This window comes from Channa argus, chromosome 1, assembly GCF_033026475.1.
Source record: "Channa argus isolate prfri chromosome 1, Channa argus male v1.0, whole genome shotgun sequence".
In the NCBI taxonomy this organism is placed as follows: domain Eukaryota; kingdom Metazoa; phylum Chordata; class Actinopteri; order Anabantiformes; family Channidae; genus Channa; species Channa argus.
Genome location: NC_090197.1, coordinates 14604687 through 14619134, shown reverse-complemented (window position 1 = coordinate 14619134; position 14448 = coordinate 14604687). Strand labels below are relative to the sequence as shown.

The 14448-nt window shown below is 37.7% G+C and overlaps 2 protein-coding genes across 5 annotated transcripts; one reads left to right on the top strand and one right to left on the bottom strand.

Moving 5' to 3' along the window:
• Positions 1-352: 352 nt before the first annotated feature.
• ptpn2b (protein tyrosine phosphatase non-receptor type 2b) lies at positions 353-11760 on the top strand. 4 transcript variants are annotated; one of them, XM_067499880.1, is made up of 10 exons: positions 353-468; positions 1110-1200; positions 1325-1425; positions 3215-3313; positions 4194-4331; positions 4810-5019; positions 5581-5742; positions 6939-7147; positions 7542-7637; positions 8148-9786. In XM_067499880.1, exons 3-10 carry the CDS (start codon positions 1390-1392, stop codon positions 8170-8172), a joined length of 975 nt encoding a protein of 324 aa, XP_067355981.1. In that variant the 5' UTR covers positions 353-468; positions 1110-1200; positions 1325-1389; the 3' UTR covers positions 8173-9786. The 4 variants fall into 4 exon arrangements, with proteins under 4 accessions (XP_067355981.1, XP_067355972.1, XP_067355953.1 ...); XM_067499852.1 differs by having other exon boundaries at positions 369-590; XM_067499862.1 differs by having other exon boundaries at positions 370-590; positions 9762-11760.
• psmg2 (proteasome (prosome, macropain) assembly chaperone 2) lies at positions 11463-14246 on the bottom strand. Its single transcript, XM_067499894.1, has 7 exons — positions 14037-14246; positions 13256-13427; positions 12941-12999; positions 12572-12690; positions 12306-12485; positions 11955-12075; positions 11463-11853 (listed from the first exon to the last, which is right to left on the bottom strand). Exons 1-7 carry the CDS (start codon positions 14091-14093, stop codon positions 11773-11775), a joined length of 789 nt encoding a protein of 262 aa, XP_067355995.1. The 5' UTR covers positions 14094-14246; the 3' UTR covers positions 11463-11772.
• Positions 14247-14448: the final 202 nt, after the last annotated feature.

Below are 14448 nucleotides of genomic sequence, written 5' to 3'. Positions count from 1 at the left end.
GTAATTGCCTTTGGTCTAAATGCAGATGAGTCATAAGTAAATGTTGCCATGTGTAAGAGGTCTGTAACATTAGAAACGTTGCTTTCGCTTCACAAAAATTAGTACACGTCATAGAACGTTCCTAGATATTTTACAACATTAAAAAAAATGAGTGCTACATGGGTGTAAACATATATATGTATGTGTAAAATATGGGAAAGATGCAGACTTATTAAGTGGAAGTACAAACGTCTACATCGGAGCATGAGTGCTACAGCTGTTTAACATCTCGGCTGTTCGCACAAACTCTTTGCTGCGTCTGCTTTGACAGCTACCGAAGGACCTCCGTTGGCGCATGCGCACACGGAACTCAGATAACTACAGCAGTAGTGATAACGGACAAACATTTAGTGAGAGGTCGCTAGCGTAGGGAAGTCACATTAGCAATTCTCTGAACAGAAGCTTCTTTGGGCTGTATAAAGTAATGAGGTAGATAGAACAAAAGTTAATTTAACTAACCTCGTTTGAAACAGACTGGCATTGTCACAGTGAAAATGGACCAGGAGTTTCAAGACATAGACTCGGAGGGCCGGTGGCAGAAACTGTACCTAGTAAGTCTGTTAGCATAGCTAGCATGAAGCTAACCTAGACGGTCAGTACTTCGTGCGCGCATTTAACTTAGCAAGCAAACAGCTCGACTAGCTTATTAGGAGTGCGATATAGCCTGCTAGTTACCACCGATGTCCTTTTTTATATCTTTATTACTACGCGAAGTTTTCAAATTTTTAAGTTTTGTTAAAAGACACACTTAATAGAGCAAGTTGTTGTCACCGTAAGCCTAATAAGCGTGTGAATGTGGTTGAAGCTCTCTGTAATTAGATACGCGATCTAATGTTAGTTTTTCATTTGTTTCTGTTTTTGTACTCCATAGTATGAGCATATTGCTGGAGAGCGTATTTTGTTCACTGCTGAAGTAGCTTAGCTGTGTCGGTATACACATATATTTGAGATAGGATGTGACTGGTTTCCTGCTTCGGCAGTTTAGCAATGACATTGAGCCCCTCGGCGTGAAAAAAATGGATAAACGTGCTTAGTGACTTCTTCTTTCAAAACAACCTTTCTGTTTTCAGGAAATCAGGAATCAGTCCCATGAGTGCTCCTACAAAGTGGCAAAGTATCCAGAGAATCGTAACCGAAACAGATACAGAGATGTCAGTCCGTGTAAGGAAACATTTGTAACAAGTCCATTTTTTTTTTTTTTTTACAGTTCACCATTTCTCTAGACCAACAGCTGTCTATCAGTTTTCAATTCATTAGTGTATCTTGTCGTTGTTGCTCCCTGCAGTTGATCACAGTCGTGTAAAGCTGAACAACACAGAAAATGACTACATTAATGCAAGTCTGGTAATAATGGAGGAAGCCCAGAGAAGTTACATATTGACTCAGGCAAGTCCAATACTATTTATTCCTTTAATAATAATCATGCATACAAGTTGGATTATGTAGCGACAAAACAATATTGTTTACTGATTATTCCTTTCATTTTTAGTCTTACGAAATGTAATAAATTTAAAACTTGTGGCACGTTTTCAGAATGCTTGATTTGTTCAAACACTCCATATAGGAAAGAAATTCAGTTTACTGAATATCACATAATTCAAAAGCAGAAAATCCTCACAAATAAAATTATTGTAAAATATTTTATTCACTAACTTCTATATCTAAACATTAAAAGACCTTCTTAAAATGTTGATTAGTTATTATTTAGATAATGTAATAATTTATGTAGAGTGATTCTGTGTTTGAGGCCAGTAATTAAAATACAGTTGTCAAATGCTCCTTTTGATGCTGTAACTAGTAAGAAAAGTAGTTTTTTTGCATGATGACACCACCAATTATATTGACAAATAGGGTGAAAATATTTCCTTGTTTAACTGAGTGGGTTTATATGATGAGTGTATTGTTCAGCCTTTATGCTATTTGTGTACTTAAACTATTACAGAAACCACTTTAAATGTCAGGATCACAGAGATTATAAATATAATTATTATATAAAAGAAGAAGATAATCTCCTTAGTGTTAACCCAGAAACATTAGTTTTATCTGTGGTGAAACAACTTTTTGAAAAACTTTTCTAAAAATTTGTTTCAGCATAAAAGCAAATTGATCAATATGGTTAAATCAGCCCATTACATAAATACAACAAAAAGGGAAAGCCGAATAGGCCAACATACCTGAAATACCACCATATAATCAATATATTACTGGTTTAGTTTCTCAGTATGGGTCACACTGAAATTACTGTAGTTTTCTTAGTTGTACGCTTCAGTACTTCTAGCATTGATATTTTGACTTTTCTTCCTTCCTCACTAGTGTGACAATGGAAAAACCGTCTTGGCTGACAGCACTTTTTACTGATCACTGATCATGATTTTGGTCCCCACATACTGAATACTGTGTCAGACAGGGATTTGTGGGATAATATCCAGGAAATACATTTACATAACCTTTTTGTAAATACTTTGAGTTGCTCAATGTCATGCACTGAATTGGCGTCACTGCAGAATAGGTGGTATTTAAAAGAATTGTCACAGTTCTTTGAGATGAGCCAAAACTAGATTTTACCATTTATCTATTATAATGTACTGCACAGCTCATAGGCAGTTATAATATTAATGGGTTTCTAGAATAAAATGCATAGGAAGAAAAGGCAAAAAAAGATATTTGCTTTTCCAGTTAATTATAGCTTTCCTGATTTAGTGGTAGATTTTTGTTTTATAGTTGTGTAGTTACCTACATCCTTATCTGCATGATGTCAAAGTTTGTTACTTTACATGATGGTGTTTATGTTAACCCTGTTTCTGAAACATTTTATTATATTTACACAACAAAACAAACGAGCAAAGCAAAGACTAGTTGACAGTATCTCAGCATTGTCTATGTCTTTGTATTTGTTATCTCTACTATATTATTTGTCAGAGTGGCATTTGACATTTAATAACTCAGAGTGACATTTTCTTGAACTAACCACATCATAACCTTTATCAGTGTTGACATTAAAGTAAACTCTTATCATTTTGCAAATCTCTGTTACACAGTTATTACTTTGATAAAGCCCAGCCTCGGCCTGTTTTTAACCTAATGAATTCAGTGGATCTGCTATTATTGTTCCTACCTGGTCCTTTTTCCTTCTGCTATGTAGAGTAGGTGATTAAAGTATATTTGTCATTTACAGGGCCCCCTAAGAAATACCTGTGGCCACTTTTGGCTCATGATCTGGGAACAGAAGACCAAGGCAGTCATAATGCTCAACAGGGTCATAGAGAAAGGCTCAGTAAGTGCACATCAAGCACAGACATCTTATTGTCTTATTATCTGCTGCAAATACACCCACATTGCATAAATACTAAGACGACCACAGATAGCCTAGTCATACTTAGACCACTTTGTTACAGTTTGCTCACTGACTGTGTGAAATATTAATATATGCAACTTGGTTAAGTAATGAGTTTTACATGAATGATCCATTGTGAAACATCCTTTTTCTGCCACTGGGATTGTTGGAATTTAGTTTTGACGTGTTTACGGATGTTTAAGGATACACCTTTAAACTCTTATTTCCAGTGATTTAGTGATGTTCTTATCAGACACACACAAATGCTCCCTAGTACACAGAAAAGCTAAGATATCTCTTTTCTTTCCTTAGTAAAGACAAGTGAAAAAAAAAACTTGCTGGGTTGTGACAATTCATTTCACAGAAATAAAAGTTACACAGACCTAATACATAGATATGCACTATTACTCTTATGAAGGCCAGCCCTGAATTCCAGTCTTGTCTGTTTACTAAGAAATCATTCATATGCATCAAATATGCACACAAGGGTGTTGTACCGGGGATTTTATTTTATTTTTTTGTGGTTTTCATTTTAAATCCAAGAAAGACCTGTTGACAATTTGTATTTGTATATGTTTCTTTGAGTGTGTGTGTGCATGCGCAAGGAGAGAAAACATAAAAACATTAAATGAAAACATAAAATCTAAGCTGATTTCAGCTCTATTCAAGTTCACATCCAGTTTCAGTTTCCTTCTCTTAGTTATCAACTGCTTTACTTCAAGGTCAACTTGGATTCTCAGATAGCATTTTCTGTTTATTGGGTCAGATGTTGGGGGGGATATTTTTTCATGTTTGTTTCTCGGCTCTTCTTCTGTGACAGGAAAAGTGTGCGCAGTACTGGCCAACGGCTGAGGAGAGGGAAATGACCTTCAAAGACACGCGTTACTTGGTCAGACTGTTGTCAGAAGAGACAAAGTCTTACTATACCACCCGAGTGTTGGAGCTGCAGAACATTAATGTAGGCCTGAGGATTATTTAGTACAAGGGTATTTTCCAGTACAAAGTGACAAAAGAGAACTGAAATAGTTCAAGGGTGTCACACCATGATGCCTTACATGCATCTGCTGCATATTGTATTTATGAAGTTATATTTTCAACCAAACCTCATAATATGAAGTTCTGTGTGTTGTCCTTGTTTTCAAAATTCAAATAAAACCACATTTTATTTTTTTCAAAATGGTAAATTACACCACCCCACAAAAAACGAAATGTCATAAGGAGCACAGGAACAGCAAGAATGAAATGCAGCTCCACACATGGTTTGCTTTTGTAGTGTCCGGTAACCCGAAACTGCAACTGAAAATGTTATGCTTGGTTCAGCTGTTGAATTCACATGAACTTCAAGTAACATTAGCCAATACTAAGAATCTGCTGACTAAGAAAATAAAAGTTTGTATTTTTTTCCTAATAAGCCCTCTGTTTGTCTGCTTTCACAGACTGGGGAGAAGAGAGAAATCTACCATTTTCATTACACAACATGGCCTGATTTTGGTGTCCCAGAATCCCCAGCATCCTTCCTAAACTTCCTTTTCAAGGTGCGAGAGTCTGGAGCATTAGGGGTGGATCATGGGCCAGCCGTGGTTCACTGCAGTGCTGGAATTGGTCGCTCAGGGACATTTTCATTAGTTGACACGTGTCTGGTCCTGGTGAGTCCTGCCTCTTTGTAATTTCACAGTTACAGCACTAGGCAAAAAGAATTTCCTTTTGGTGCTTTGATACTATAATTATGGATCTTTGCTTGAGCTAACACTTTGTTAAATTTTTACTCGGCAGCACTTTTGTATTTAATTTAGCATGTATTTAGCCTTACATGCTTGTTATGTGTGTATTTCTCTTAAGTGTATGTACATAAAAAGGCACAAAGCTACAGACATCATTTTACAGCTGTCTCATTACCAATTATTATGTAAATAAATAAAGATAAAGAAATAAAACCATTAAAAAGTGATATGACTGGTTGATAAAGTAGTTAAGTGAAAAGGTTTATGTGGTTGTGCACAACCCACAGGCCAAATGCAAAGTTGTTCTCTTTGGTTGTCTCCAAGAATTCCCAGAAATGCACAAAAATATTAGATAGATGAGGTACATCTAAGGGAAAAAGGTCCAATAAAGTATTTCATCTCAACTGTTGCACTAAACTGACTGAAGGAGGAAAAAAAAAAAAAATTCTGGTTAGCAGTGCTCATTTAAATTGGTGTCCTCTCTAGATGGACAAGAGGAAAGGCCCCTCCTCAGTGGACATAAAAAGCATCTTATTGGACATGAGGAAGTACCGCATGGGCCTGATCCAGACCCCTGACCAGCTGCGCTTCTCCTACATGGCTGTCCTTGAAGGAGCCAAGTACATCATGGGAGACTCGTCTGTACAGGTAACTGCAACCTACATGCCGTGACTACTTTAATCACTCAATCACTTTTTCCCCCCTGGTTGAGAAGACATTCTCTCAGAATCATTTTGATGTGTCAGCGTGTATTGTGTTTTTCCTGTGCCTTCCTCCATTGAGCCTACTTAATTTCAGAAAGTGTTGTACCTTGGCCTTGGAGCTCAGCTTGTATCAGTTTTAGCGATTCCCTTGTTTCTTTTTCTACTGTTCAGACTTCCCTTCAGTTCGGTCCGGGTTGCATTTTTCTTCTTGCGACCAGGACCAGGGAGGTTCACCGTGGACCTTAAACGTCTGCGTGGTCACAGGAACATCAAGCTGCTTAGAGATGCTCTTTACTTTGGCCGTAATATCTCATTAGACAACTCTCTGTTCTTCTCTTTTCTTGCCCATGTTCAGTGTGGTACACACCATGAAATAGTACCAACCACCACAATGCTACATTTTAAGTTCACTTCTGGTACAACTGATCAATAAATGGTTATAATGTAAGACATCTGTCATTCAATATGAACAGAAGGTTTGCTTAAAATAACACTACAATTCATTCATTTATGGGTAGAGAAAATTGTGGTCAGACCATTTTTTTTTTTTTTACAGCATCTTTGTTTTAGAATGATACTTTTCCTTTATATGTGGTGAGGTGCTTTTAACATGTTCTGATCCATTCATAGCCTCCACTCTTGCCAGTGACGCTAAAACTTTGACAGTGAAACTGATTTTTTTGGTGGTTTCATTCAGTTGAATTCATGTGGCTTATTGACTTTGTCAAGAATATATAGAGAGAGAGATTTAGAGAGAGAGTTTTTTACTGTGTTACCGCAAAGAGCCACATCATACACATGAGCACACATGAACATCACCCCATCCCTTCCTCACACACACACACACACAGACCTCTGATCAGCCAGACAAATTGTTTACTCAAATGATCTTGCCCCTACTGGGAAACTTTGCAGTACTTTTATCTCATGCACATGCGCGTTTGCCGAAAATACTGTATTGAACTCAAGCGAAGCGAACACACACATTAAAAAAAAAACACAAACTTCGATATGAACACAAAAGCCGCATGAAACCAGGGAAAGAGCCGCATGCAGCTCGGGAGTGGGTTGACCTGTGGTAGTAGATGAAGATCTTTCACTTTTCTCTTCCCACTCTCCTGCGCTTTTGCTTGTAAATAGAACCGTTGGCGGGAGTTGTCTAGAGAGGATCAGGAGCCGACATTGGAGTCACCCCCATCAGCTCAGCCTCAGGCCAGGTGTCCACCAGAGAGATGTAACGGCAGCCAACGAGGAAGTCTTCTTGAGGAGGGTGGTGACTACAGACAGGATGGCAAAGTACCCGCACAGTCTCACTGCAAGGAACAGGAGCTGGATGGGACCACAACACAGTCAGTACACACTGTCTGATGCACCGATTATTATCAGCTGAAAAATCATCAATGTTTACAACCACTTAAAATAGAAATGTTTACATTTCTGAATGAGAAATGTTAAATTAATTCAAAAAAAAAAATCATATTACTGAACTGTTACATTGCCTAATATATAAATAATGGTAATGACATAACACAATAATGCTATAATGTTTATTTCTGGTCTAGTGTGTATGTATAGAACACCAAGTATTTACTATTTCTCCCCTGATGAAAAATCTATGAGGTGGAATCTGGTTGACTCTTTTGCCAACCCCAAATCTTGCTCTGCCTTAAGTTTCCTAATGTTTTATTTTTTTTAATGTTGTAGAAAGATCTCTTAGCTCATTTTAAATGTGTTTTACTACAGCAAACGGCGCAGAGAAGACAGTATCTCCAAATCGGGCACGGCCAAAACATCCCAAAGCAAGCCCCGGACAAATGAATCGGACAAGAAGAGAAAAAGGTGAGGAAATCTATTGTCTGGAACCACTTTTATTCTCTATTTGTGATGTTTTATAATATGTACTAATTACCTTTTGACAAAAAGGAAACGCAGCCTTTTGCATCTTATGATTTAAAACAGAGAACAGAGAAATTATGACTAAATTTCCATCTTAATTTTTAACCCCACATAGGGAATCCAGGCTTTCTAAGAGCATGGCTCAACCTCCTTACAGCACAGACCTTTTAATAGTTTCTTACAGCACTGAGGCTTCATTTTCACTCTTTGTTTTTTCTTTAGTGTAAAATGTTGAGATTAGCTAACTGCCATCTACTTCATGTTGTCATAGAGCATATAGCAGGAATGTTAAACCTGATGAAAAACGTATTTCTGATGACTGTGCACATCTAAAAACAGCTCACAAAGTAATTTCCGAGAACTCTGCTGTGTGACATGTCAGTGTTGTTCCAGTAATAAGGCCAAAATGATGCCAATTGTGATGAAGTCTTATGTTGTGGTTCTTCTGGACAGTTTGGGTTGCATTTGCTGCACATGACAAGAGCTCGTCTGTCCAGTTGGGGGCAGTGTATCTTTACCCCCCTCTGAGGCAGAAACAACAACCATGAAGAGCACATATAGAGGAGGAAGTTTACCAGCAGCTTTTAAAAAGAACGCCTTCTCTTTTACATTGAGGTGTGTGTGTGTGTGTGTGTGTGTGTGTGTGTGTGTGTGTGTGTGTGTGTGTGTGTGTGTGTGTGTGTGTGTGTGTGTGTGTGAGAGAGAGAGAGAGAGAAAACTTGGGTGTGTTTTTGTTTCTCTTGGGGTTTTGATCTCTTCATGATTTGCTTGGCTCCTGTGGTTTGAGTTGTGTTAATTTTGGCTGCACTTTAGCATGGTGTGTTTGTGTGTGTGTGTACTTGTGGTTAATGGTTGTTGCTCTGAAATGTCAGACTGACATGGAATAATGCAAGGTGCTAATTTACTTTGTGCATTATATACAAATTTGGTGGCAGCTTTCTTTTTGTCTAATCCCACAAAATGTTATTGAGCAAGGAAGTACAATGCACAGTGTTGACAACAACCACTATTTTGCACATAAAGTACTACTATTGTATTGCAAAGTAATGTGGCTTTGACAGAAATATAAAATTACGTATGATTTGTTGAAAGTCATACAGTGTAGTGCTTAAGTAAAGAATAAATTCTTGTCCTGGTTGACCCAGTCAGTGCAGTAAATCAAATGAGGTGGGTCTCATTAAGGTTTGATGCTTGATCCTTCTTTTTCTTTTTCCTTCTATCTTTTAGATTTGTAATGAGACTTTTCTGAGTCTTCTGAACCTTAGCATGGTGGTGTTCCTAATTGTAATGAGGATATTAAAGTGCATCAGTTGGGCCTTGGCTTTCCTAAACTTTGATTGGTTTAGTTTTTATCAGGAGATTTCTGTTCAGGTCCTGTCAAACAGGCTAAAGAACCTGTTGAATAACTGAAGGTGTTTGTTACCAATATATGTACATTTTATTTACATAAACTGTTTATGCGAGTAGGTTATAGCACTTAAAAAGCACAAAACAGTACACAGTACAGCTAAAGCTAAGTAGCTTGACAACATCAGCTACCTAGGATTTTTCTCTAAACCATAGACTAAATAAATACAGTTTACAATATCAATCAACAATTGAACCGCAGAGGTCTTCACCCTTTTTGCTTGACAGTTGACCTAAACATTGGTTAATTAGTTCTTACCTTCAGAACCTTTCAAAATCATCTGGGACTTCAGTTCACAGATAATCAAATGTATTGACTCGTTATTATGCTGCAATAATTGAACTTTTCTTAAAATTAACACATTGTGACATGGTGCTTTTCAAAGGTCATGGCTGCTTTTGCTGCATAATTAAATGAACCTAATGTTGGTCATGATCAAAGTGATCCAAGATGCTGCATTGTGCCACAGCTGCAGTTGGCAGTTCAGCAAACTTCCTTTACATTCCTGCTCTTTGAAGTTTTATCTTGCAAATTTGACCAGGCTTAACCCTCTAACTGGATTTTGTGGCGCGTGTCATTTTGATAACTGTTAAGCTTCACTGACAATCTAGGGAAAAAAATGTGTTCAACATCTTGAAATGTTTTATGTCTTGTGACAGGGCGAAAACCAGTGACTGCTAACAACCTCCACCTATGGCCCCAGCTCTGGCAGGCCAATGTCGGCAGGGATGTCAAGCTCTCTCCCAAGCTCTGTCCTTCTTCCTCACCTCCACGTCAAAAGCTGTCGTCTTTTATTTTTTCATAGCATTTTTCTTTAGCCTAACAGCATTATTCAGCCACAACACACCTCTTCTTTACTCCTGTTGGCAGCGCATCATTCCCACACCCTCAGTCTCCTACATCTCTTCTTCTCTAAACTGTTTACAGACAGACACTCTGACATTCTGTGAAGTGAGCACATTAAAAAAGGCAGACACACCAGCGCTTTACCCCTTGGCCTCAACCACAGTCTGCGTAGCTTCTGGAGTGAGAAAATCTAATTTGTGCTTTAATATTATTATTTGTAGCTTGTCATCCTAATATGCTAATTTTGCATTTATAAAACTAAGACTGATAATAGGGGCTATGCATTGCCAATTTGTAATGGTGTTTGTGTATTTTTAGAAAACCTTTTTTCAAATGCAAAAGTTGGTAAAAATATTCTATTTTTTATAAGAGATTACTTGAAGTTTTTCACATTGACTGGGGGCGGGTTGACTGAGAAGCACTGCCACCTCCTTATAAATACAGTTGCAAGGAATGTTTCCATGATGTACATAGTGTTCTTTTTAAAAAAGACGTGTGTAAACAACATATTTTTTGCTTGTTTAAAAAGACGAAAATGTTACAGATTTGAAAACAGTAGAAAGCTGATTTGATGATCTGTTCTCCTTTTGAAATGTCTTAATTTGTTCTCTCTTTCAGAGTGTAATCTACAAATAAAACTGGTATCATCTAGTTTATGTAATAACCTGTTTTTGCCCTTCTCTTATTTTACCACAAATACACCTCAGAATTTGTTAGGTAGAAAGGATTTAATTTTAATTAATTTGAGGAAATATACTTTAGTGGCTGGAATTTGTAAAAAACAAACCAAAGTAAATCAGGACGTACAGCAGTCCACCAATTGCAGGGTCACTGGTTCATATGATGGTGTCTTTGAGCAAGATGAGAACCCCCAGCTTAGTTGCTTCATGTTAGTCAGGCCAGCTGCATGGGAGTTCCCCCATGGATTTCTGCTCAATGGGAGGAACAGAAGCTGTGTTAAGTGCTTTGGGTACAGATGAAGAAAAAGGGGAATACAAAAATATAGACCATTGACCATATTCTTCACAATTTCAGGCTAAATTATTTATGCAAATATACTTTGAGAATTTCCTACCATGTGTTTACCAACATTATTTAGGTAAACGTATTAATGGCTTAGTTAATAATAGATATACATATGGTAGTAGCTTTCTAATAATGGACATCTCATTTACAGAGCCAAAGTTTCATTTTATGGTGGTTCTGAGATTTCCTTGAGAGATTCATGCCTTTTTCTACAACCAGTCTACAAAAATCCCACCCAAAATGATTAATAGAAACCGCAGACTGGGGGCAAATAAGTTGTGCAAGGTCAAAGAATGAATCATGTCTTGTTAACACCATGTAACTTGTTTAACATGTTGGAGAACAGAATCAAATTACCGAGAGGAGGGACTACCAGGAACACATTGTGGCACCTAGCCAAACCACTTTCAGTTGAGTGGGCGGGGTGAAGGTCCGGCAAGAGTAACACAATCAAAGTCTTTATTATCTTAGATAAATTCACACTGGAATCTTGTATCAACCTTTTTATTGGAAAAAAACATTTAAATGGTGCAATACCAGGAAACTCTATTCCACAAGTGCATGTAGGGGCCAATTCCTGTACATGATGCAACATTTGTACATCTAAAGATATTAAATGAAACTGGAAACAAATTCCCAAGAGTGGAAAGGCTCATTATATCAGTATAACATTACAACTAGTATTATACACTATGAAGTGTCCAGTATGATCACTAAGCAGATGTGATACCATCCTTCAGTACAATAAGGTTTGAAAAGTACATTGCTGGACAGCACAAATTTCAGGGCTTTGCGGTATCAAAACAGTGCAGGAGGGATGCCACTCCCAAAAAGAAGACTCCAGGAGGTTGGGATTTTCCATTTGTTAGGCTGTTGGCTCTGAAACAGAGTAGATTATTCTAAAATAAATACTTAGACATACAACAACAAAAACCGAACTGCTGTGATGGTTGTCTTGTTTTCTTAGGCTGGTCACTTACAGGATTGTCGAGCAGATGAAGCCAGTCATTGAGGTGGTTGACAAGGGTGAAGGCATCTGGGATGTTATCACCTTCCGAACAGAAGAGCAGCAGCACAGCCAGTGGAACATCTTCTGCACAACTTATGACAACATCCAGCACAAATGGTCAAATATACAGAAAAGCCGTTTTAAAGCCAAATTTTAAAAAGTCCTGTAGTACACCATGTTATATTATCTGCATAGAAAGAGGTTATTCTGCAGGTCTTATTAGCGATATTTAAGTAGACATTGTAATGAATGCCACAGGAGATAATTTTTCCCTTTGCTTATGCAGATCAATAACAATATGAGGTCAGCTCTCTGTCTTTACCTGTCTGTGTAGAGCCCCTTGGTAATGCCTCCTCCAGGGATGTAAAGGCGTGGTTCTGTGTTGGCATCTGTCAGTCCTGGGAAGGCTGGCACTTGCTCCATCTCCCTCCAGCCCAGTTCCTTCAGAGCATCTGCACTTATCTTCAGAAGGGAAGGAGTGACCAGGTACCTCAGAGGAGTGCTAAAATTTACACATTTATTAGAGATTACGGTAAACAGCGAAGGAAAGGAAATGCAGTGATGCAGGTGAAGTAGAGCGTTGTTTACCCTTGCAGCTGTTGGTCATCCCTCTGGTAGGCATGGCTGCTGGACAGCACCACAGTTCTGGAGAATCCACTGGCTTTGATCCATGACACGATCAGCTGACGGAACTTTTTGGATTTAGTCTACGAATAAAACAGAGGTTGGACCTGTAAATATAATAAAGCTAGTTCCATTATCGGTCCATGGAAATGCAAACTACAGCAACATTAGGGATAAAGATGTAGTTTATGTTCTGTTAGAAATCTAGATTATCCAATTAAAAATGTTAGTTTATTAATTAAAATGTATTAATAAAACAACTACAGCAGTATTCTTCTTCTGTTACTTCTTTTATGTCAAATCCCACTGGATCATAAAATAAATTATTTTTACCTGAATAACAGGAGCTCTTATCTGAAGAACTGCCAATTTCAGTTCTGGTGCTGTATAAACTGTGAGAAAAGATCAGTTAGATTTTATTTTATCCTTTATAAATGGATACAGTTAATGAGAGAGAGAGGAAATGGCTTCAAAAAGGTTTCAGTATATATTTGTGTGTCTCAAGGTTAAGAATCTATCTTCTCAAAGAAAATGTTAAGCTAATTCTCTGCATAACCTTAACAGAATTTAATTCATTACAAAGAACATTTTCACCAAACAGGTCTCTCTGTGCTGATTTAATGAAAACCAGCAGTGATCAAAAGGTACCTTCTGCAGGGGTGTGAATCTCCTCAGAGTCTTCCTTGCATGTGGCATAGGGGTTGTTCCCAGCCATTGGGATGAGACAGTCTGTGTGTACATATCCTACTCTGTTCATATTAAGAGTGGACACAATGAGGTCCACTGCCAGCTGGCCCACGTTACCAACAGCCACCGCTGGCTGGAGGAAGAGTAAAGAATAATGATGAGCAATCTATGAATAGTCTTTTGAGTTTTTTTTAGTCATTTTACATGCAAACATTTCATAACACCAGCTTTTCGTTTGTATGTATCTGCTGATTTACTTTGTTCTAGATTACGGTAAACAGAATTACAATCACCTTGGGCTCTGGGTAACTGTGATGGGCATCAGTCACTATTTACTGATGTTATACAAATTAAAGGATTCATAAATTAATAATTAAGAACACAATCAGCAGGTTAACCTATAGTGACAATAATCATTAATTGCATCCACATATATACCAGTAAAATGCAGCCTTCACATAATGTGAGAGTAACAATAATGTAATGATATAAAAAATTGTGGTCACATTTTTAAACTCTTACACTGCATGACAAGAGTTTGAACTTTTGCATCAGTGCGTTTATCACTGACAACCTGTGACTGATGTAAGATAATCAACAGCCAACAGAAACTGGGCCATATGAGCCACTGGGTTTCACGAACTACAGATATCATTTAAAAATTTTCAGTGTAATATATCACAGTGAGGCGGCCGTGAAATATTGTTAGAGAAGTTACAGTCGTTGCCTTGGCTCGACTCACCATGACCAGGGTGAAATCTTTGAAGGAGGGCGTCGACTTTTCTGAAGCGATAAACATGATGCTGTTCAGGTAGCAGATACACAAAACCAAACAGGTACAAAAATTTGTTATTTAAATACTTCTATATTAAACAAAAGTATATCCTTCCGGCTCTTTCACTTCTATTTTCATGCCTTTCGCCGAGGACCTTCTGGTCTTTCGCTCAGCGTCGATTGTTGATGATGGAATGAATTTAGTGTCTGTTGTAAAGTGCCTGAATAAAATCTCAAAGTTAAACTTTTGTTTGGGGAAAATGTTTAGTAAAGGTCTACATCAACTGTCACAATCGATGTGTACCAGTCTGTATGTCTTCTTTAGGATATATAATGGAGAAATTGTTTTAGGTGCTATTTTATTAATCACGGCTAACGAA

Bases quoted from the DNA above. Each gene is read 5' to 3' on its own strand.
- ptpn2b (XM_067499852.1), top strand. From the start codon at position 534: ATGGACCAGGAGTTTCAAGACATAGACTCGGAGGGCCGGTGGCAGAAA. The intron at 1,201-1,324 runs GTAAGGAAACAT...TGCTCCCTGCAG, and splicing joins ATACAGAGATGTCAGTCCGT to TTGATCACAGTCGTGTAAAG. The intron at 1,426-3,214 runs GCAAGTCCAATA...TGTCATTTACAG, and splicing joins GAAGTTACATATTGACTCAG to GGCCCCCTAAGAAATACCTG.
- psmg2 (XM_067499894.1), bottom strand. From the start codon at position 14,093: ATGTTTATCGCTTCAGAAAAGTCGACGCCCTCCTTCAAAGATTTCACC. The intron at 12,486-12,571 runs GTAAACAACGCT...TGTAAATTTTAG, and splicing joins GATGACCAACAGCTGCAAGG to CACTCCTCTGAGGTACCTGG. The intron at 12,076-12,305 runs GTAAAGACAGAG...TGTTGTCATAAG, and splicing joins AAGGGGCTCTACACAGACAG to TTGTGCAGAAGATGTTCCAC.